The sequence below is a fragment of the Canis aureus genome, chromosome X (assembly GCF_053574225.1).
Source record: "Canis aureus isolate CA01 chromosome X, VMU_Caureus_v.1.0, whole genome shotgun sequence".
In the NCBI taxonomy this organism is placed as follows: Eukaryota; Metazoa; Chordata; class Mammalia; order Carnivora; family Canidae; genus Canis; species Canis aureus.
In genome coordinates, this window is record NC_135649.1 from 4861098 (window position 1) to 4882893 (window position 21796).

The following is a 21796-nucleotide window of genomic DNA, read 5'->3' on the forward strand; positions in this document are numbered from 1 at the left end:
CAGTCAATTAAGCATCTGCCTTCAGCTCAGGTCATAATCCCGTGCAGGGACCTGGATCAAGCCCCATATTGGGCTCCCTGATTAGGGGGTGGTCTGCTTCTCCCTCTGCTCATGCACTCTCTCTCAAGTCCTAAAAAAAAAATGAAAGTGTTCAATTCAGTGGGTTTTTAGTATATTTACAGGATTTTGCAATCATAACTAAAATCCATTTTAGTATATTTCCATCACCTCAAACAGACCCTTTAGCTGTCAATCTCCTGATTATTTCCCTCCCTCTCTTCCTCCTTCTCTTCCTTTTGCCAAGTGTGTAATCATCTCACAGGGAAGTATACTTTGGCTTTTGCTCTATAAAGTTCTTCTTTTTAAAAATTTATTTATTTATTTGAGGCGGGAGGGGCAACAGGAGAGAATCCCAAGCCTACTTTGCACTGAGCATGGAGCCCAATATGGGGCTCGATCCCAGGACCCTGAGATCCCAACCTGAGCTGAAATCAAGGGTTGGCTGCTTAACCAACTGTGTCCCCTGCCCCAAGTGCCCCTGCCCTGTAAAGCTTATGAGTGTTCTGATTTCCTCAGAATGCCATCATTCAGTCACCCTCGGGGGAACCTGGCCACTTTTGTTTACTGTGTTGTCGTAGCACATGTTAAAAAGAATCCCTTCTGGCAGGAGTGCCATATTGCTACCAGCATTTGCTGAGCAGCAAAGAATCGTTCCTAAGTTTGTCATTTTGAGAAAAGCTTCACAGAAATAGGTTTCTTTATTTTAGGAGCTCGCTGCTTTCATGATGTTGACCTACTATTCTAATTCCTTGATAAGCAGCTAGACTTTCCTCCTCTCGGTTATGGGTGATAAATGCCATCGAAAAGTTCACAACAAGAAAATCTCTGGTTAATAGTATCTTACACATCACACAGATCCAAGCTAGCATTCTGGATCTCCACAGACTCCAGCTGTGACCCAGCCACTGGTTCCACACACATGTTAAGATATTCGGAGAAACCAGACTTTGCCAGAAACTGTGTGTAGTGGCGCAGACCTCCACAGGGCTCTAACGATCAAGACTTCGTGGTACTGGCATCCGACAGACACCATCAGGTCAATCAAACAGAATGAGAGTCTGAAAATAAACCCTTACATCTATGGCCAGTTGACTCTTTTTTCTTTAATCTGGAAAAATAATAAGCTGTTTGAGTCCTAGAGATTTTAAACTAATATTACATCAGTGGCCATTGCTTTTCCAAAAATTGCTCAAATAATGGTTTCAGTGACATATCACCATAATCTAGAAATACATAATATAGAGCCTCCTTCAGACAGGTAGCCAGGCTGTGCTTTTTCATTTTACAGCTTAAAGTCTAATGGAAATTACAGACCTAAAATCATCTCTAAACTAATGAATGATGAGCTAGATTACAAAGTACATACATAATGACAGCAGGTTGTCACATGTGGTCCTCTTACCGTAAAAACCCATCCACTGGGGATGCCTGGGTGGCTCAGCGGTTGAGCGTCTGCCTTCAGCCCAGGGCCTGATCTCGGGGTCCTGGGATCGGGTCCTGCGTCGGGCTCCCTGCATGGAGCCTGCTTCTCCCTCTGCCTGTGTCTCTGCCTTTCTGTGTGTGTGTCTCATGAATAAATGAATAAAATCTTAAAAAAAAAAAACCCATCCACTGGTGTGGTCCTCACGTTGATGTGCACGTTGGCGTACCAGCGGCTTTCTCAAGGGGTAAGCAGGAATGGTCATTTGAAGGGAAGGACTCGGCCATATTCTCAGGTTCTATCTCTGCTTTTACTAAAACTGACTCGTGGAATAAACCTGCAGCTAAGGTGATGAGCTCCTTTCCCGCCTGTCCCTCTTTGTTTAAAAAGCTAATGAAATGCACATCACATAAAATTAGCTGTTTGAAACCATTCACCGTGTCATGCAACCACCATGTCTACCCAGCCCCCAAATCTTACCTTCCCTCCAAACTCAGATCCCCCTTACCCATTAAGCAATCTTTCCTCCTTTCCCCCTCCCCCTTGCTCCCAATCACCAAAGTACTTTCTGTTCTGGATATGTCCTAGAAATACTGTCATGCGACATGCGATCTGTTGTCTGTCATTCATGTAGCAGGATGTTTTGGAGGCACACCCACCTTGTAGCCTGCATTATCAGTGCTCCATCCATTCTTTTTTGTAACTAATATTCATCATATGACTAGACCGCAATGCGTTCACTGATCGCTTGCCGGCCACTTGGCCATCTCCGCCCTTTGGCTGTTGTGAATAGTGCTGCTGTGAGCATGCTCGTACATGGTCTTGTTTTTAATTCTTTGGGGGCATATACCTGGGAGTGGAAGTGCAAGATCATAAAGTCCTTCCATGTGTGATGTTTTCAGGAACTGCCAAACTGTTTTCCACGGTGGCTGCACCATCTTACATTCCTGCTGGCCCTGTGTAAGGATTCTGATTCCTCCACATACTAAGCAAACTTAGTTTCCTTCTTTTTCCCCCCTGAGGCTTTGTACCCTGTGGCTACCACCTCCCCATTCCCTCTCCCCACAGCCCTTGTAACCACCATTCTACCCTCTGAGTCTATGACTTTGATTTCTTTAGATTCCTCCTGAAAGTGGGATCATACAGTATTTGTCTTTCTGTGTCTGGCTTATTTCACTTAGCATATCGTCCTCCAGGTCCATCTGTGTTGTCCCAAATAGCAGGATTTCCTTCTGTTTAAGGCTGAATAACATTCCATTTTATGTACATAGCACATTTTTCATTATCCATTCATCCATCCATGGGCACTTGGATTGTTTCTTTCTCGCAGCTATTGAGAACAGTGTTGTAGTGAACACAGAAGTGCAGATATCTGAGATCCTGATTTCATTTCTTTTGGATATAAGCTTAGAAGTAGGATTGTTAGATCCAGCGGTAGTCCTATTTTTTTTTTTCATTTGTTGAAGAACCATCGTACTGTTTCCACAATGGCTGTACCATTTCACTTTCCCGCCAACAGTGTACAAGGGTTCCCTTCTCTCCACAACCTTACCAGCATGCTATCTTTTGTGTTTTTTTTTAAATAATATTCATCTTAATAGATGTGAGATGACATCTCATTTTGATTTGCATTTTCCTGATGATCAGTGATGTTGAACATCTTTTTCTATACCTGTTGGCCATTTCTTTGGAGAAATATCTAAGTCCTTTGCCTATTTTTTAACCAGATTATTTGTTATTTTGCAGTGGGGTTGTAGGATTTCCTTACATAATTTGGATATTAACCCCTTATCAGATATATGATCTGCAAAATTCTGTCATCCCTTATATTGCCTTTTCATTTTCTTGACTGTTTCCTTTGCTGTGTAGAGCCTTTTAGTTTGATGTACTCTCACTTGTCTATTTTTGCTTTTGTTCCCTGTACTCTTGGTATCACATCCAAGAAACCATTGCCAGGTCTTATGTCAAATTTTGTTTTCCTGTTTTTTTCCTAAGAATTGTACAGTTCTGGCTTTATGTCTTTATTTTTTTCTTTTTTAAAAAATTATGTCCCTCCTAGTAGGGATGAAGTGGAACCTCATTGTGGTTTTTGTTTGCGTTCTTCTGATAACTGAGGAGGGCTTTATACATATTGGATGCTAAACCTTAACCATTACTATTATTTACAGATATTTCCTCCCTTTTCATAGTTATCTTTTCAATTTCTTAAAACTATACTTAGATGCATGGAGATTCTAAATTTTGATGGAGTTTAATTTATCCTTTTTGTTGCTCATGCTTTTGGAGTCATCTCTGAAAATTTGCAGCCAGCTTGATCTATGTTGCGGTAATTTTGTATATGCTGTGAGGTAGGAGTCCAACCTCATTCTTCCGCATGTGGATATCCAGTTGTCCCAGCAACATTTATTAAACAGACCAGTCTTTCCCCCCACTGAATGGTCTCGGCACCCTCTTCAAAATCAATTGACCATAAATACGTGGGTTCTTTCTGGACTCTCAATACTGTAACATTAGTCTATATGTATAATCTTATGGCAGTTTCACATAGGTTTGATTATTGTAGGTTTGTAGTGTGACTCTTCTAATTTCATTCTTCCTATTATTTTGACTATTTGGGCTCCCATGTAATTCCATCTGAATTTTAGGATCAGTTCATCCATTTCTGTAAAAAAAAGAAAAAAGCAGTTGAAATTTTGGTAGAGATTGCATAGAATCTATAGATTACTTTGGGTAATATTGCCATCTTAACAACACTGAGTCTTCTAATCTATGACAATGTTGCACCTACTTAGGCTCCTTTTATTTCTTTCAACAGTGTTTTGTGGCTTTTAGCATACAGATCTTTACACATCCTTTGTGTGTGTGTTTGTTTTTTACATTTTTAAAATTTAAATTCAACTTGCCAACATATAGTATAACACCTAGTGCTCATCCCATCAAGTGCCCTCTTCAGTGCCCGTCACCCAGTTACCCTATCCTCCAACCCACCTCCCCTTCCACAACCTTTTGTTTGTTTCCCAGAGTTAGGAGTCTCTCATAGTTTGTCTCACTCTCTAATTTTTCCCACTCAGTTTCCCCCCTTTCCTTTATGATCCCTTTCACTACTTCTTATATTCCACGTATGAGTGAAACCATATGATGATTGTCCTCTGATTGACTTATTTCACTCAGCGCAATACCCTCCAGTTCCATCCACATCCAAGCAAATAGTGGGTATTTTTCTCTTCTGATGGCTGAATAATATACAGTGGAATATTACACCTTTCGTTAAATTGATTCCTAAGAATTTTATTCTTTTGGTGCTGGTATAATGGAATCACTTTCTTATTTTCCTTTTCGGATCATTGCTAATATATAGAAATACAATTGATTCTTGTATATTGATCTTGTAGCCTGCCATTTTGCTGGACATAGTATCTCTAAGAGGTTTTTTTTTTTTTTTCAATGGGAGTATGTCTGGATTGTTAGGGTTTTCTGTATGTCAGGTCATGTCATCTTTGACTAGAGATAGTTTGACTTATTTCTCCACAGTCTAGATGATTTCTTTTTATTGCCTAATTGCCCTGTACAATATTTAATAGAAGTGGTGAGAGTAGACATCCTTGTCTTGTTGATGATCTTAGGAGAAAAGCTTTCAGTCTTTCATCCTTAAATATAATATTTCTGTGGATTTTGCATAGATGCCCTTTATCAGGTTGAGAAAATTCCCATCTATTCCTAGATAAAAAAGTATTGTTTATCACGAAATGGTTTTGGCCTTTGTCAGATGCTTTTTCTGCATCTGTTGAGATGATTGTATGTTTCATTTCCCTTTGTTCTAATAGCTTTGATATTACAGTGATATTTCTTATATGGAGCTATACCCTTACATTCCTGGAATAAATGTTACTTGGCCATGTTTTTTAATCCTAGTGTGCTGTGGGATTTGGTTTGCTAGTATTTTGTTAAGGATTTTGCATCTATATTCATAAGGGTTAGAGGTCTGTGGCAGATTTGTTATCTAGTTATCATGCCGTGGATTTTGTCTGGCTTTGGTAGAAGATATGACAGGCTTTGTAGAATGAGGAAGTATTCCCTCCTGTATTTTTTGGAAGGGTTGAAGTAGAATTGATTCTGATTTTTCTTTAAATATTTGGTAGAGATCACCAATGAAGACTTCTGGTCCTGGCATTTTCTTTGTGGAGAGCTGTTAAATACTTGATTCACTCTCTTTACCTGTACATCTAGTCAGCTTTTCTGTTTCTTCTTGAGTCAGTTTTGGTGGTTTGTGCATAAGAATTTGGCCTTTTCATCTAGATTGTCTAATTTATTGTAATATAATTGTTCATAGTGTTCCTTAATTCTTTTTATTTCTGTACAGTTGATAGTAATCTCCTCTCCTTCATTCTTGAATTTAGTAATCTGGGTCTTCTTCCTTTTTGTCTTGGGTCAGTCTGCTAACAGTTCATCAGTTTTGTTAAAAGAATCAAATTTTTTTATCTGATTCATTCATTCATTCATTCATTCATTCATTCATTCATTCAAGACACAGAGAGAGGCAGAGACATAGGCAGAGGGAGGAGAAGCAGGTTTCCATGCAGGAACCCAATGTGGGACCCGATCCTGGAATTCCAGAGGCAAAGGCAGATGCTCAACTGCTGAGTCACCTAAGCGTCCCTGTGGTTCTGGTTTTTATGTTCTCTATTGCAATTATTTCTGTTACAATTTTTATTTTCTTCTGTTTGATGTAGGTTTATTCTTCATCTAATTTCTTTTTAAAAAAGATTTTATTCATTTGCTTGAGAGTGAATAAATAAGAGAGCAGGGGCAGGGGAAGGGCATAGGGAGAAGGACAAAGTGCATCTCAAGCAGACTCCATGCTGAACATGGTGCCCAACATGGGGCTCAACCTCCTGACCCTCAGATCATGACCTGAGCTGAAATAAAAAGTCAGATGCTTAACTGACTGAGCTACCCAGCTGCCCCTATCTAATGTTTTATTTATTTATTTATTTTTAAAGATTTATTTATTTATTTATTTATTTGTTCATGATACACATAGAGAGAGAGAGAGAGGCAGAGACACAGGCAGAGGGAGATGCAGGCTCCATGCCGGGAGCCCGATGCGGGACTCGATCCCGGGACTCCAGGATCCCGCCCTGGGCCAAAGGGAGGCGCCAAACCGCTGAGCCACCCAGGGATCCCCCTCTAATGTTTTAATCTGAAAGGTTAGGCTATTGATTTGAGGCCTTTTTTTTTTTTTAATGTCGATGTTTACAGCTAGAAATTCCCCCCACACACACACGCACACAAACACACTGAGCACTGCTTTCACGATAACATATAAGTTTTGGTATGTTGTGTTTTATCATTCATCTCAAGGTATTTAATCATTTTCCCTGTGATTTCTTCTTTGACCCATTGGTTAAAGTCTTCCCTTCTGATTTTCTATGAAGTTTTTCTATCTGTGATTGAAAGGATGGCATTGAAATATGTAGCTATTATCACCAAATTGCCCATTCTTCAATTTTTGCCATTGTGTTGCTGCTATTTTGGGGCTTGGTAGTTCAGTGCATAGATGTTTAAAATTTTACCTTTCTGCTGGACTTAATCCTTTCATGATTATAAAATGTCATTGTTTGACTCTTGTAACAGTGTTCATCTTAATGTATATTCTATCTGATAGCGATACAGCAACTCCAACTCCCTTATAGTTGCTATTTGTATCATATACTTTTATCCATCTTTTTACTTTCAACCAATTTCTAGTTTTGGTCCTAAATTTCCTTTACTACTTCTAATGTTGGGAACAGTTACACAAAAGTCTTCATGTCTAAGGAAAGAAACTTAGAAAACTCCTACATAGTGTGCCATGTGATAGAAATGAAAGAAGTCTGTACTTTTAGAGGAGTCTGGTTGAGCTGGAAAACCTAATACTCACAGTAGTAACAACCACACTTACATAAAATATTTTGTTGGTATTGTACTACTTTCTGTTTATAGGATGCTGCTGTCCTCTACTGGGAACATGACCTCAGTCCATCCTTGGGCAGCATGATTTGTGGTTATGGTGCCGGGTTGATAGTGGTGGAAACCAAGGCCCGAAGCTCCTGAGGGTCATGCTCAAGCTCTGGATCCCCCTGGATCCACGGTCCAGCAGGTCTAGGCTGAACACCTAGCTCCATGAATCTCCAGGTCGACTGTGGGACCATGTCTGCCGTACCACCAATCCTCTGAAGAAAAGTGTGCAGAACTCCTCTCCTTCCAACCTTCCGCATTTCTCTGTCATCCTCCAAGGGGTTGTCAGAGGCCTTAGAGGGGTCTCGAGGACTAAGACAAGGGTCCCATGTTCATGCTGTGATGCACCTGAGCCATGAAGTGGCTGCTGTGTTTTGTTACTAAATGTGTTCCTATGTTGTCCCTCTTCCCTATTTATCAAGATGGGACTATGGCACCACCACAGCCAAGAGGCCAGCAACAACCAGAACGCCAGCAAAGCCCGCAGGTCATATGGCTGCTCTGGGAAGGGCATTTATTTTCCAGTGTCATCTTTCAGTCCTTCCTGTTTCATCACCCAGAAGGCTGAAAAGTTGTAGATTCAAGGTTGAGCTTTCATAACGTATTTTTTTCTGCCTCCCTCCTATTAATTTTGGATTGCCTCATCGTCAGTCATCGTAAATGACTGAATTAGAACAATTTCAGTGCATTCTCTTATTCCTCCAGGTCAGGAGTTTGGTTTCTGTCTAGCCAGGTCCTCCACTCAGTGTTTTCTATGAAGCTGCAGTCCAGAGATCAGCTGGGGCTAGGGTCTCAGGGGAGGTTTGAAGTTGTGGTAGTTTTTTGTTGCTGCTGTAATGAATTGTCCCAAAGTTGGTTGTGTAAACAACACACGTGTATTACCTTATAGTCAGAGGTCAGAAATCTGGAATGGATCTCACTGAGCTAAAACTTACAGGGTGTCCGCACAGCTGCGTTCCTTCTGGAGGCTCTAGAGAAGGTCGGTTTCCTTGCTTTTTCCCCCCTCTTCAGGAGGCCTATGTTCTTTGGCTCATGGTCCTTCCCCTCCATCCTCAGAGCCAGCAGTGTACTGTAGCATTTTCATATCTTTCTCTTTGATTCTTTTTCTCTCAAGGACCCTCGTGATCACATTGAGCTCACCCAGATAGTCCAGGATAGTTTCCCCATCTCAATATTCTTAACTTAAAAACCACACATAAAAACCCTGTGTAGGGTAATGTATTCACAGGTTCTGAGAATTAGGACATTGCCATCTTTGCTGAGGGCAGCACTGCCTCTCCCACCTGTGCCCTCTGGCTCACAAATGTTCGTATCCCTCCCACATGCAAAAGACATTCAGTCTGTCCCAGCTTCTTCAAAAGTCTCAACCTGTTACATCATCACCTCAGATTCCAAAGTCTTAATTTTAATTGGCACAACTGTCCCAGATCTTGTCACCTGCATTATCTAAATCAGGTGTAGGTAAGGCTCTGGGTATATACACCATTCTGAGGCGCAGTCCTTCTCCATGTATACACCTGTGACACTCAGGAAACAAGTTATCTGTGGGGCACCTGGGTGGCTCAGGGGTTGAGTGTCTGCCTTTGGCTCAGGGCATGATCCTGGGGTCCTGGGATCGAGTCCCACATCAGGCTTCCTGCATGGAGCCTACTTCTCCCTCTGCCTATGTCTCTGCCTCTCTCTCTCTGTGTCGCTCATGAATAAATAAATAAAATCTTAAACCCAAGTTATTTGATCTCCAAAATACAGGCATGAGACAACAGTTATAGATATTCCATTTACAGAAGTGACAAAATGGGGACACCTTGGTGGCTCGGCCAGTTGAGCCTCTTGTTCTTGGTTTCGGTTCAGGTCGTGATCTCTGGGTCGTGAGGTCGAGCCCCACGTCAGGCTCCACACTCAGTATAGAGTCTGCTTGGGACTCTCTCTCTTTCTCTCCCTCCCTTCTGCCCCTCCCTTCACTCTCTCTCTCCCATGTCTTGCTCTCTCATAAATGAATGAATGAACCAGTCAATCCATCAGTCTTTTTCAAAAGTGAGAAAACGTGAGGCAAAAGAATTTTGCTAGTTTGCAGCAATTTCAGGATGCAACCCGGCAAACTCCATTCGGTTCCAGGCTGGGGGATCATTTGCTGTAGGTCACAGGAGTACATTCCCGGCTTGCAGCTCTGTCCTCGGAGTCATCCTTCCCTGTCCACGAAAACCAGCACATGTTTGCTGCTGGCCTGCTTTCTGCCTGTAGAATCGGGGGAGGCTTCGTTCATTTTGTTCTCCTTCTGTCCCTTATACTTCTAAGCTGCCAGTGTTCCTGTCACTACAGAATTCTCAAGAGCCTTCTGAGTTTCCCCTTGGATGTCATGGCAATGGCTCCTTCAGAGTAAGAGGCTCCTCCTCCGATCTTTCCACTGGGATGGCTCAGGGGCTCCATGAGTCACAGGTACAGTCTTTTCAAAGAGCCTGTTGTGTGAGTGAAACTCCGACTTTCTGACCCTTCCAAGGCACTATCAAAGGGCTTTCCAGCCACACCATTGGCTTTCTCTCCAGAGCATGCTCTCTTGGCAGTGCATTTTATAGCGCTTTTTGCAGTGAGGTCAGGATAAGACTTTCCCAGATCATCAAGTGCTGCTTCCTGTGTGCTTCTGAGCTTTGCCTTCATTCTCGTCTTTCCTCTTGCGTCTTACTCTGGGCAGCAGGAAGAAATGAGGCCAAACCCTTAACACTTTTTTTTTTTAATCTCCTCAGCTAACCTATCCTAGTTCATTATTATTTACAAGTTCTGCCTTCCACATAACTGCAGGAGGCATCACTCGGCCAAGTTCTCTGCCACATAACAAGGACCTTCTTTCCTGGAACGTCTAGTAGCATGCCTCTCACTTCCGTCCACGACCTCGCTGGCAAAGCTGTTACCATCCATATTTCTCTGAACCCACGTTGTGATGATTTCAGGAGTCTCGAGCATGCCATAGGTTTTCTCTGCCGCACCCTTGACTTCTCCCTGAACCCTTGTTAGCTGGCCCAAGTTGTTAACATCCGTATTCCTGCTAACAGTCTGTTCAAGGCAGTCCAGATTTTTACTCCCATGCTCCTCAAAATCCTTCCAGCCTTCCAAAGCCCCTTCCCCATGTCTGAGTATTGAGGACAGCAGTCTCTTAATCTGAGTACCAAAATCCACAGTTTCTTAGTGCTGCTGTCATGACAGCAGCGTGCTGGCTTCAGACAGCCCAGCACAGATTTATCACCTTGTGGGGCTGGAGGCCAGAAATGGGATTTGGGTTTCGCTGGGTGAAAATGAAAGTACTGGCTGGACTGTGTTCCTTTGGGAGGAAAGGAACCTTCTAGGGAGACGTCGGCTTCTGGAGGCCAGCCACCTGCATTCCTTGGCTAGTGGCCTCTTTCTCCGTCCTCAAAGCCAGCAAAGTAGCCTCTTGAGATTTCTCCCTCACTCTTGCCCCTGCTTCCCTCATCGCATCTCCTCCCCTGACTCTCCTGCCTGTCTGTTCCCCTTGGAGTGACCTCGGGCCTGCTTAGATAATCCGGGATAATCTTTTCATCTCAAGGCCCTTAGCGTCATCACATCGGCACAGCCCCCTTTCTCCCATATGAGGTAACCTAGTCACAGGCTCGGTGTTGTTGGCAGACTTAATTTCTATGCAGCTATGGAACTTGTTGCCACCCCCTCAGGGTCTGCAAGTAAATGCAAGTCGACCCTCTTTTCAAGGGCCTAGCACCTGATATCACCCAGAATATTCTCCCTTTTGAGTAGTCCATTCCTCCTGATGGGCATCCCAATCATATCTGCAGAAACCCCTTCCCTCTGCCATATGTCATAACCTGATCTCAGAAAGGGCATGGTTCCAGCCCCACTCCAGGGGCTGGGGTCATGCAGGCTGTGTACCCCGGGGTCCACCCAGCTGTCTTAGGGTTCTGTCCACCATCTCAGACATTAAGTAAAACGGGTATTCTCTTGCCACTGCTCCTGTAAGGGCAGGAGTCTCAGGCCTTCTCATACTGTTGGTGCTCCTGCCCTGGTTCATTTACACGCCATTGCTTCTGCACCTACTGTGCAGGTCAAAACTAGAGAAAGGGCAAAGGACATCTGAGGAGGACTGTGAAAATAAGACCACCCCCAGGGACTCGTGGAACACTTTTGGAGAAGTCCTGTCCAAGAGCTGTTTATGTGGCATCAGCTTGTTCCCCCTGAACTCACTGAGTGCTTCACTCTGAGCGGCTGGTGAGCGCGTATTTGCGGAGCTGGGGCAAGCACGACAGTCCCTGTAGGTGTCTTCTGTTGTAGGAAGCTCCGCCTTCAGAATTTGACTCCTGCAGGCAGTCCCATAAATTAGGCCCACCTTTCAGGAGGGCGATTTGATAAACTCTTTGAGCAGTTCTATTTCAGAGCATTCTCCCTCCAGGTATGCTTCTGCACCTGTGCAGCTATCTTGTGTTTTAGAGCAGCCCCGAATGAAACGCTGGAGCCCTGCAGTGGAATACGGTTCTAAGCATCTGTACTCTACAGCCGATATGAAAATGAGATAGATCTCTGGAACCGACATGAAAAAAAAAAAGTCAAGTCATGCAACCGAATTTATGTAGTATGAATCCGCTTCCATTGGATACGTGCATCCACGCGCGCACGCAGGTGCACAGGCGTGTGCTCATATCTGAAAAGATTCAGAATAGTCACTTCGGAGGATAGATTTGAGGCTGACTCTAGTATTTAAATTTCTTTCAATTCTACACCATTAGATTATTTTCATGTTGAGCATATATTACCTTTATAATAAACTTTAAAAAAATTAAAGCCATCTTTACATGAGGAAGAACTCTAGGTGGCAGAGCCAGGAAAAACCTTTGTGATCATGTGCTCCCCTCGTTGTTCAGATGAGAAGGACTTGTCCAAGGTTCTGCTGCCGGCTAGCAGGGCGACGGGACTGGAGCCCCGGGTCCACGCTTTTTCTCCAGGGCTTTTTCTCCCCAGTGTGCTGCCATTACAAGTGTTTGCACAGGGAAGGTAATGATGACCTCAAAGGGGAGTTTAGCATCAGGTGGGGCACCCTGCCCCCCCCCCCCCAAAAAAAAGCCCTGGCAAAGGCCTCTACTGATTGGCAGGCCAACCTGCCCCAAAGAGCTATCACAGGACCTCAAAACCAAAACTTCAGGGTTTGGCTTATAGTGATGACTGGCCTGCTTGGCAGTTGGCCTAGCCCATGGAGGCTTAGATCTGATAATCTAGAAGGACGAAAATGGGACTCTGGTCTTTCAGAGGTAAAGCACAGTGTAAGAACAGCAAAATAGTGATCCCAGGCCTTCTAGAAAAGTTGCATTTTATATCCTCATCTCAAAGAGACTGAGAACCGTGTTATTTGTCCTGTAAAGATGTCTTCTCTGTAAGATTGTCAGTGTGTCACAAGCCACTGGGACCAGGAAAGGCTCAGCTTTAGTTGTCTGGAAACTTTGTGTACACCACCTCATTCCTAGGTGTTCTGACTTACTGCCCTTCTTTTTTTTTTTTTTTTAAAGGTTTACATTTTAATTTTTTTTTAGTTTTTATTTATTTATGATAGTCACAGAGAGAGAGAGAGAGAGAGGTAGAGACATAGGCAGAGGGAGAAGCAGGCTCCATGCACCGGGAGCCCGATGTGGGATTCGATCCCGGGTCTCCAGGATCGTGCCCTGGGCCAAAGGCAGGCGCCAAACCGCTGCACCACCCAGGGATCCCACTTACTGCCCTTCTTCTGCATGCTTTGCTCCTTCGTAGTTAAGGTCAATAATAGACATTCCTGGGACCCTGAAGACCAGCCATTTATATGTCAGATCCTTTTTTTTTTTTTTTTGGTATCAAAATTGACCTTGATGCTCAAATAAATCTTTGTTATTTTAACTGACTAATTTTTTGAGGTAATTGCGAACTTGTGAAGGCATAAGAAATACTACAGAGAAATTGCATGTACCCTGTATCCACTTCCCCCAATGGGTAACACCCTGCAAAATACAGTCTAATGTCATCAGCCGGACATGGATATTGATATAAATCTCTAGTGATTGTATTCAGATTTTCCTGGTTAAACTTCTACTCACGCGTAGGTGTGTGTTTTCACTTCTGTGTGGTTTTGTCATCTGGGTAGGTTCGTGTATCCACCATGACAGTCCATATGTAGAATTTAGAAAATGTTGTGTGAATGGGATCCTATAATATGTAATGCTTGGAAACGGGTTTTCTTTTCCACTCAGTATGATTCTAGCCAAGTCATTGCAAGTATCAATAATTTGTTGCTTTGCCTTGCCAAATAATATTCCCTGATGTAGATACACCGCAGTTTATTTATGAAGATCATCTGGGTTGTTTCCGGTTTTGGGCTTTAAACATTTATATACAGGTTTTTGTATGAACATGAGTTTTCCATTCTCCGGGGTAAATGCCCAGGAGTGTAATTGCTTGGTCATGTGATCATTGTAGGTTTAGTTTTTAGAGAATGTTGCCAACACATTTCCCAGAGTGGTTGCACCATTTCACGTTCCCACCAGCAGTATATGAGTGATCCAGTTTCTCCACATCCTTGTCGGTACTTGGTATAGTCATTCTGATAGGTATGTGGCGATATCTCATTGTGATTTCAATTTGCATTTTCCTAATTGTATGTGCTTATTGGCCATCTGTCTAAACTTTTCAGTGAGATGTCTCTTCATGTCTTTTGCCCATTTTCTAATTGGATTGTTTATTTTTTACTCTGAATTTTAAGAGCTCTCCATGTGTTCTGGACGCAGTCCTTAGTCGTATATGTGTTTCGTAAGGATTTTCTCCTGCTTTGTAAGCTTGTCTTTCATCTTCTTAACACGGTCTTTCACAAAAGGAAATGTAATTTTGATGAGGTCTGGTTTGTCTTTTTTTTTTTTCTTTTATGGATCACAGCTTTGCTAGCTAGTCTATGCACTTTTCATCAAGCCCTCAGTCCCGAGGATTTTCTTCTGTTTTCTGTAAGTTTTGTAGATTTACACTGGACATTTAAAACAAAGTCGTCTGTTTCAATCTCATTTTTTGGATAAGACATGAAGCTGAGGTTGAGGTTCATTATTTTTGCCTGTGGCTGGCCTATGGCTCCTCAGATGGACATCATTTGTTAAGATAGGCGAATGTTCATCATTTGAGGAAAAGACCATCCTTCCTCCATCTTGCCTTTGCACCTTTATGAAAATCTCTTGAGCTTATGTGGGCAGTTCTTTTTGGGTTCTTCATTTGGCTACATTGATCTGTGTGTCTGCCCCTTTGCTGATTTACTTTATAGTCACAGTGGCCTTATTACTGGGTAGAGTGATTCTTCCCACTTTATTCCTTGCCAAGATTGTTTTAGCTACTCTGGGGCTGTGCCTTTCCATACAAATATTCTAAGTTTGTCAGGGAACTGGCTGGGGTTTTGGTAGGACTTGTGTCGAACATACATATCAATTTGGGGAGAGTTGACATCTTTAACTCTGTCTTCCGATCCACGAACACAGTATGTGTCTCTATTTATATAGGTCTTCCTTGATTTTTCTCATTATCTTGTAACTTTCAGCTTGCAGGTCCTGTACCTAGTTTTTAAGTGTACACTTAAATATATAATTGTCTTTGGCACAATTGTAAATGGTAATGTGTTTTTTCAGAATCCATATGTTTATTGCTAGTATATATGATTGGTTTTGATACTGTTAATCCTATATCCTGGGACCCTGCTGAAATTACTGGTTCTAGGAAACTCACTCACTGGTTCTAGGAATTTTTTTTATAGATTCCTTGGAATTTCTATGTAGATGATCATGGCCTCCGCAAATAGGGTTAAGTTTATTTCTTTCTTTGCACTCTGTATGTCTTTAATTTTTTGTCACAATGTTGGAACTTCTAGTACTACAATTAGATCAGTGACCGTGCCCTGTTCCTGATCTTAGGGAGAAAGGATTCAGTTTTTCACCATTAAGTCTGATGATAGCTATGGGTATTTTCTTGATGCTCTTTATGAAGTTGAAGTAGTGCTCCTCTATTCCTAATTTACTGATTTTTTTCCATAAGTGAATATTGGATTTTTCCATGTCCATATGATTATGGTTTTTCTTCCTTAGCTTGCTGATATGGTGGGTTATATAGTTATTCAGATGTTGATCCAGCCTCCCATAACTAGAATAAGTCCCATTCGTCCCTGGTATATAATTCTTTTTATGCATTCCATTCAGTTTGCTAATATTTTGTTGAGGATTTTATGTAATAGTTAGTAAGAGAAATTGATCTATAGTTATTTTTCATATGGTCTTTTTCTGTTACCAGGTTAATATTGGCCTCATAAAACAAGTTGGGAAATAGCCCCCCTATTTTCTGGAAGAGATTATGTAAAATTGGTATGAATTCTTTTTTAAATGTTTGGTAGAATTCACCAGTGAAACCATCAAAGCCTGGAGGTTTCTTTTTTTTTTTTGGGGGGGGGGAGCTTTTACATTAAAAATTGTTCATGGTTATAGGAATATTCAGATTGCATATTTCATCTAGATTGAATACCTTTTATTGTGGTAAACATTCGTAGTAGAACATAACCATTTTAAAATCCTTGACATTAAGTATATTCCCAGTGTTGCACAACCATCATTGCTATTCATTTCCAGAATTTTCTCATCATCCCAAACCTCATATAAGTGGAATCCTACAATATTTGTCTCTTTGAATCTGGCTTCTTTCACTTAGCATAATATCTGCAAAGTTCATCCATGTCGTAGCATAAATCAGAATTTAATTCCTTTATATGGCTGCACGGTATTCCATTGTACATGTACCACATTTTGCTTATCTAGTGATGGACGTTTGGGTTGTTTCTACCTTTTGGCGATTGTGGAGAGTGCTGCTATGAACACTGGGATGCAAGTACCTGTTTGAGTCCCTGCTTTCAGTTCTTGGGAGTGTGTTGCCCTTGCCTCTGGAGAAGTGTCTAGCAAGAAGTGGCTTTGGCTGAGCTTGAAGAGGTCTGTGTTTTCCTCTAGATTTTTGATGGAGTCCTGTCTCACATTTCAATAATTTCAAATTTGTTGAGGTTGGCTTTCTGGTCCAGGACATAATCTCTGTTGGGGAATGTTCCCTGCCTGCTTAAACAAATACTTATTCTCCTGCGACTGAGCAGAGCATCCCATTATGCTGGTTATGTCTTCTTTGGTTAATTGTGTCATTCATTTCTTTTCTGTTGTTGCCGATTTTCATTCTAGTAGTTCTCTCAGTTGCTGACGGCAGAGCGTTGAAGTCCCATCTATCGCTGTGGATTTGTTGCTCTCTCCTTTTAGCTCTACCAGTTTTCTCTCTGTGGGTTTTGACACTGTTGTCTGGTTAGGATGGTTCTGTGTTCTTTCTGGGTTGATCCTTTATCATGATGTAACGTTTCCCTTTAGACATAACTAGAAATGTCAGGTCATGTCTTACTGTGTTCTTTATATTCTTTCCAGAAGATTCAGACTTACATTTCTTTGATCCACAAACAACCCCAAGGCCTTATCCAGAAAAGACAGGTGATGTGTTGTAAATTACCTGGGCCATTTGAGGATTACATTATTGATCTGTAAAACTCACTGAGGTTTTGTTCCTGCAAATACTGCTGTTTCTTTTCTGAATGCTTGCTGTTTACATCGCTGTATAGCAATGCTTGCTGTACAGCATTGTCTTTGCCTTTCTTCTCCCTTATATTCCCTTTCCCTCTGCTACCTCCAGCTATAATTTATGGCACATTCTTGAAGCTCAAGAAAAGAAACTATTGGAAAACTGATGCATGCCATGTAATTGTTTTGAAAGAAGTCCCATATTTTTAGAGGAGTCTGGTTGAGCTAGAAAACCTAATACAGTAGTAACAACCACACTTACATAAAATATTTTCTTGATATTATACTACTTTCTGTTTATAAGATGCTGCTGTCCTCTACTGGGAACGTGAACTCAGTCCATCCCTGGGCAGCATGGTTTGTGGTTATGGTGCCGGGTTGATAGTGGTGGAAACCAAGGCCCAAAGCTCCTGAGGGTCATGCTCAAGCTCTGGATCCCCCTGGATCCACGGTCCAGCAGGTCTAGGCTGAACACCCAGTTCCATGAATCTCCAGGTCGACTGTGGGACCATGTCTGCCATACCACCAATCCTCTGAAGAAAAGTGTGCGGAACTCATCTCCTTCCAACCTTCTGCATTTCTCTGTCATCCTCCAAGGGGTTGTCAGAGGCCTTAGAGGGGTCTCGAGGACTAAGACAAGGGTCCCATGTTCATGCTGTGATGCACCTGAGCCATGAAGTGGCTGCTGTGTTTTGTTACTAAATGTGTTCCTATGTTGTCCCCCTTCCCTACTTTAGCAAGATGGGACCATGGCACCACCACAACCAAGAGGCCAGCAACAACCAGAGCACCCGCAAAGCCTGCAGGTAATGCTGCCACCTAAGGAGGGCTATAGAGAAAGATAGGGGGAGCTCTCTTTGGGGCAGATGTCCACAGAGCTACCTGGACCTTAGCAAATTCATTTTGTCTTGTATGTTTTGGGGCCCACTGCAGATGATGATTTCGACTTGGCTGATGCCTTGGATGACCGAAATGATCGAGACGATGGTCGCAGGAAACCGAGCCCAGGAGGAGGAGGTCAGTGAGAGCTGATTGAGGGCACCGGCCAGCGCTGTGGCTCCCTGGCCACACTGTGGCTCGTTGACTACAACAGCCCAAAGAGCCCCCCAGGCCCGGCAGAGCCAGGAGCATGTCAAGGCATAGGAGAACCCTCTGTAGTAGTTCACAAACATTTTGGGTCTCCGGCCTCCCCAAATCACTGGGGATTTCAAAGGCTTTTGTTTCCGTGGATCATATCTACCAGTATCATCTTTGAACTGAAAACTTAAAAAAAAAAGTGCTTATTCATTTAAAATGAACAAAAACCCATACATGTTAACAGAAGTAGTGTGTTTTTGGGAGAAAAATAACTGTCTGGCAATATGAGAACAAAATGTAGTGAGAAAAGTGGCATCGTTGTATCTCTTCTGCACATTTCTATAACATCTAAGCAGAAGAGCTCGACTCACTCCATTTCTGGATTCGGTTGTAATGTGGTGTTATGGCTGAAGAGTATGAAGGAAATCAGGCGATATATATGCAGTTGAAAAAGGGAGGAATATTTTAATGGACTTTTTAGATCATTGTAGATATTCTTCTTTATTAAGACCCCCAAACAGGACCAGTGGCGGCGGTGTCCTGCTGTCTCAGTGCAGTGTGGACTGTGAAGCCGTATCAGTGAACTTTTCATACTTGATTCCATTTAATCCTCAGGATGCTCTTGGACTTGCAATGCAGCTTTTACCCTTTCACAAATTTATATATTCTGTGCATTGGTCATTTGGAAATATTGGTGTCCTGAGGTCTTTTGAACTTCCAAATCATGCCACGTTTTATTACACAGCACCCCAAATTCACGTCTGTTAATGTCACGCCCCCATCTCCTAAGATAAAGTCCTCAAGCATTGGAAGGCTGCCAAGCTCACAGTGGTGGATGTAGATTCTTTCAAAATTCCAAGTTTTGTTTGAAATCTTACCATTGTCAACAGATCTGGCCAATGGTTTCCTTTGAAGTGACGGCCTCATTTCATTCATTTTCAAGAAAATGCCTGCCAAATATTCAAGCCGCCCTAATGCTAGCTTGACCATCCATCATTCTTTCTAGGAAAAGTGGTCTTCCGTGGCACAAAGCAGCTGATGCAGCCCAGAACTGAAGCAGGCACTCAAGGGCGCTCTAGCATAGGGCAGTTGACTCAGAAACGCTTTCCGCCTACTTGGCATGTGCCCACACGGAACGGGAAAGTCGAGTCCTCTGTGCTTAAGCCAGAATCCGATGTTTTCCTTTCCCTGTATCACTTTCCTGTTGCCGCCTAACAAATGATCCCAAGCTCGGCGAGTTACGACAGTGCCCATTCATTAACTCACAGGTTCCTTTGCTGAGCGAGGAGGTCAGGAACAGCTAAGCCAAGTTGTCTGTTCTTGGGGATGTCAGCCAGCCTTGGTCTCTGAGCTTGCGTTCTCTTCCAAGTCCGTGGGCTGGCTGGCGGGGTCCCTTTCCTTCCAGTCACAGAGCTGATGGCCACTTGCTTTTTCAAGGCCAGTAGGAGAGAGACAGGGCCGGGGGAGAGCCGGAGGAGGAAGACTAACCTGCTTCTCGAATCTGAGCTCAGGGAGACCTCAGCCTGCTTGCCTGCTTGAGTCAGGCCTACCCAGGATAATCTCCTTTTTGATTCAGGCAAAGGCAGACTGACTTGGGATCCAAATTACATCCGCAGAATCTCTTCACCTTGGCACTTAATATAACTGAACCGCAGCGGGGGTGGCCACCTTGTTCGAGGTCCCAGTCACGCGCTGCATGATGGAATCTTCTACAAGGTGCTCTAGTGGGAGGGAGTTCTAGGGCCCTGTTAGAATTTTGCCTTCTGTAGTCATCAGGAGGCGCCTCGCTGGCAGGCAGTTTCTGGGGACGTTGGGCCACATTAACACAAGATTATGGCCTGCAAAGTGCATTTTGGTATTGACATGTATATTTGTTTTCTCCAGGTTTCTCAGACAAGGATCTTGAAGACATATTAGGTGGTGGTGAATACAAACCTGACAAAGGTAAAATTAGGAGCATTGATTTGTGTAAACACCTTAATCTCATTACAAACGTGATTACATGGCAACCAGATTGATTGAGCCATTCTTACTCAGCCTCTGGGGTGCAAGAGGTTGTTTCCAGACATCCTGCTTACAGCTTGGAAGGCTCACTTGGAATCCTGTGGGCTGTGCAGCTCAAAGTGGGGATTTAGAAGCCAATTTGGAAAAGCCACACGTTCCTCCCAGTGCTCCGAAGGCCAGGTGCTGCTTGGTTGATGTCTCCATCCCGAGCCAGAGCCAAGTGCCTGGGCAGCACGCGTGACTGCGAACAACTCCTGCCCCCTCGACTTGGGCAGAGCAAAGATCGTCATGACAAGCATTTTCTTAGGAGACCCGTAGTGAGCCCGACATCTTTCAAAATATCTTTTTAGTTTAAAATCGTTTAAAACTCAGGGCACCTGGCTGGCTCAGTCTGTAGAGCGTGTGACTCTTGACCTCAGAGTTGTGAGTTTGAGCCCCACCTTGGGAGTAGAGATTACTTAAAAATCTTTTTAAAAAAATTAGTCTAAAACTCATAAGAAGTTATAAAAATCGTTCAGGAGAAGTTGTGTGTACTCTTCACCCAGTGTCCCCTGAAGGTTCTCGCTGACTTACGGAAGTGTCGTTTGGTGTCAAAGCCAGGAAGCTGCCATTGGTCCAAACTGTTATGAAGTCACATACAGCCCTGATTCAGATTGCGTCAGCTTTTGCATGTTGTCGTGTGTGTGCATGCATGCATGCACACGTGGGTCTGTGAAATTGTGTCACGTGTAGATCTCAGCAACCGTGATCACTCAGGATGCAGAACACTGAACTCTTCCATCACCACAAGGAAACCCCCTCCTGCTAGCCTTTCTTAGTCATGGCCTCCCCCACCCAAACCACCAAGGACTTAAAGCTTTTATTCTTATACTCATCAAGATCCAACCTACCCTCGAGAGAAGCAGCCAGCTTTGATGTGGCAAAAGAAGTTTTGATTGGACTTTGTGATCGTTACATGTGGTGGTTGCCTGTTTTGATGGTATGTTGTGGTTGTAACTTGTAGTTATGACTCTAGGTTGTTATGGTTGCGACTGTCGTGATGGCAGCCTGTTGTGGTGGCAGGTTGTGGTGGTGACTTGCTGTGGTCACGCGTGAACGAGTTAGGTAGGAGTGTGTCTGCTTGTAACCCTGCCACCCTCCCCGTCGTCCTGGCTGTGGCGTTAGCATCTGCTGCCTTCTTGCACAGCCCATGTGACTTTCCTGAGGAACAGTGTTCCCATCCGATTAAAGGAGCCCGCAGTCACATCTGTCCTTCAAGACACCTTTCCAGACGACGTCTTCTTGAGTACAGAGTTCTAAAAGCCACTAAATGAAACTCACAGGTGTCAGGAGAACATGGAAGATTTAAAGGGCAAACCCAGCAAATTGGCCAATTACTCCTGGGTGACAAATGGTATTTCCAGATGGTGAGATGCGGGCGGCGGTAGCGTGCGGGAGCGTGCATGGATGGAAGTCTGAATGGCACGTCGGGGGCTTCCTTATTAACAGTACATGTTTTAGCAAGGAAAAAAGTGCTGGGAAATTCTTTAATTAGGCTCACACTTGAACTTCTCTTATAAAGAATAATCAATTGTTAGCTTTAAGTTATACCCTCTGTCATTATAAGCGAAAATAAAGGGGGTCCCGGCACAAAATA

At 43.2% G+C, this 21796-nt stretch overlaps 1 protein-coding gene across 2 annotated transcripts in view; it reads left to right on the top strand.

The window, feature by feature from the left end:
- CD99L2 (CD99 molecule like 2) overlaps positions 1–21796 on the top strand; it is a 94864-nt gene that overhangs the window by 57495 nt on the left and 15573 nt on the right. For both annotated transcript variants that reach the window (XM_077887643.1, XM_077887642.1), the window contains exons 3-5: positions 17817–17885; positions 18013–18096; positions 20041–20100. In XM_077887643.1, the coding sequence (XP_077743769.1) occupies positions 17817–17885; positions 18013–18096; positions 20041–20100 (213 nt within the window). The remainder of the gene's footprint in view (positions 1–17816; positions 17886–18012; positions 18097–20040; positions 20101–21796) is intronic.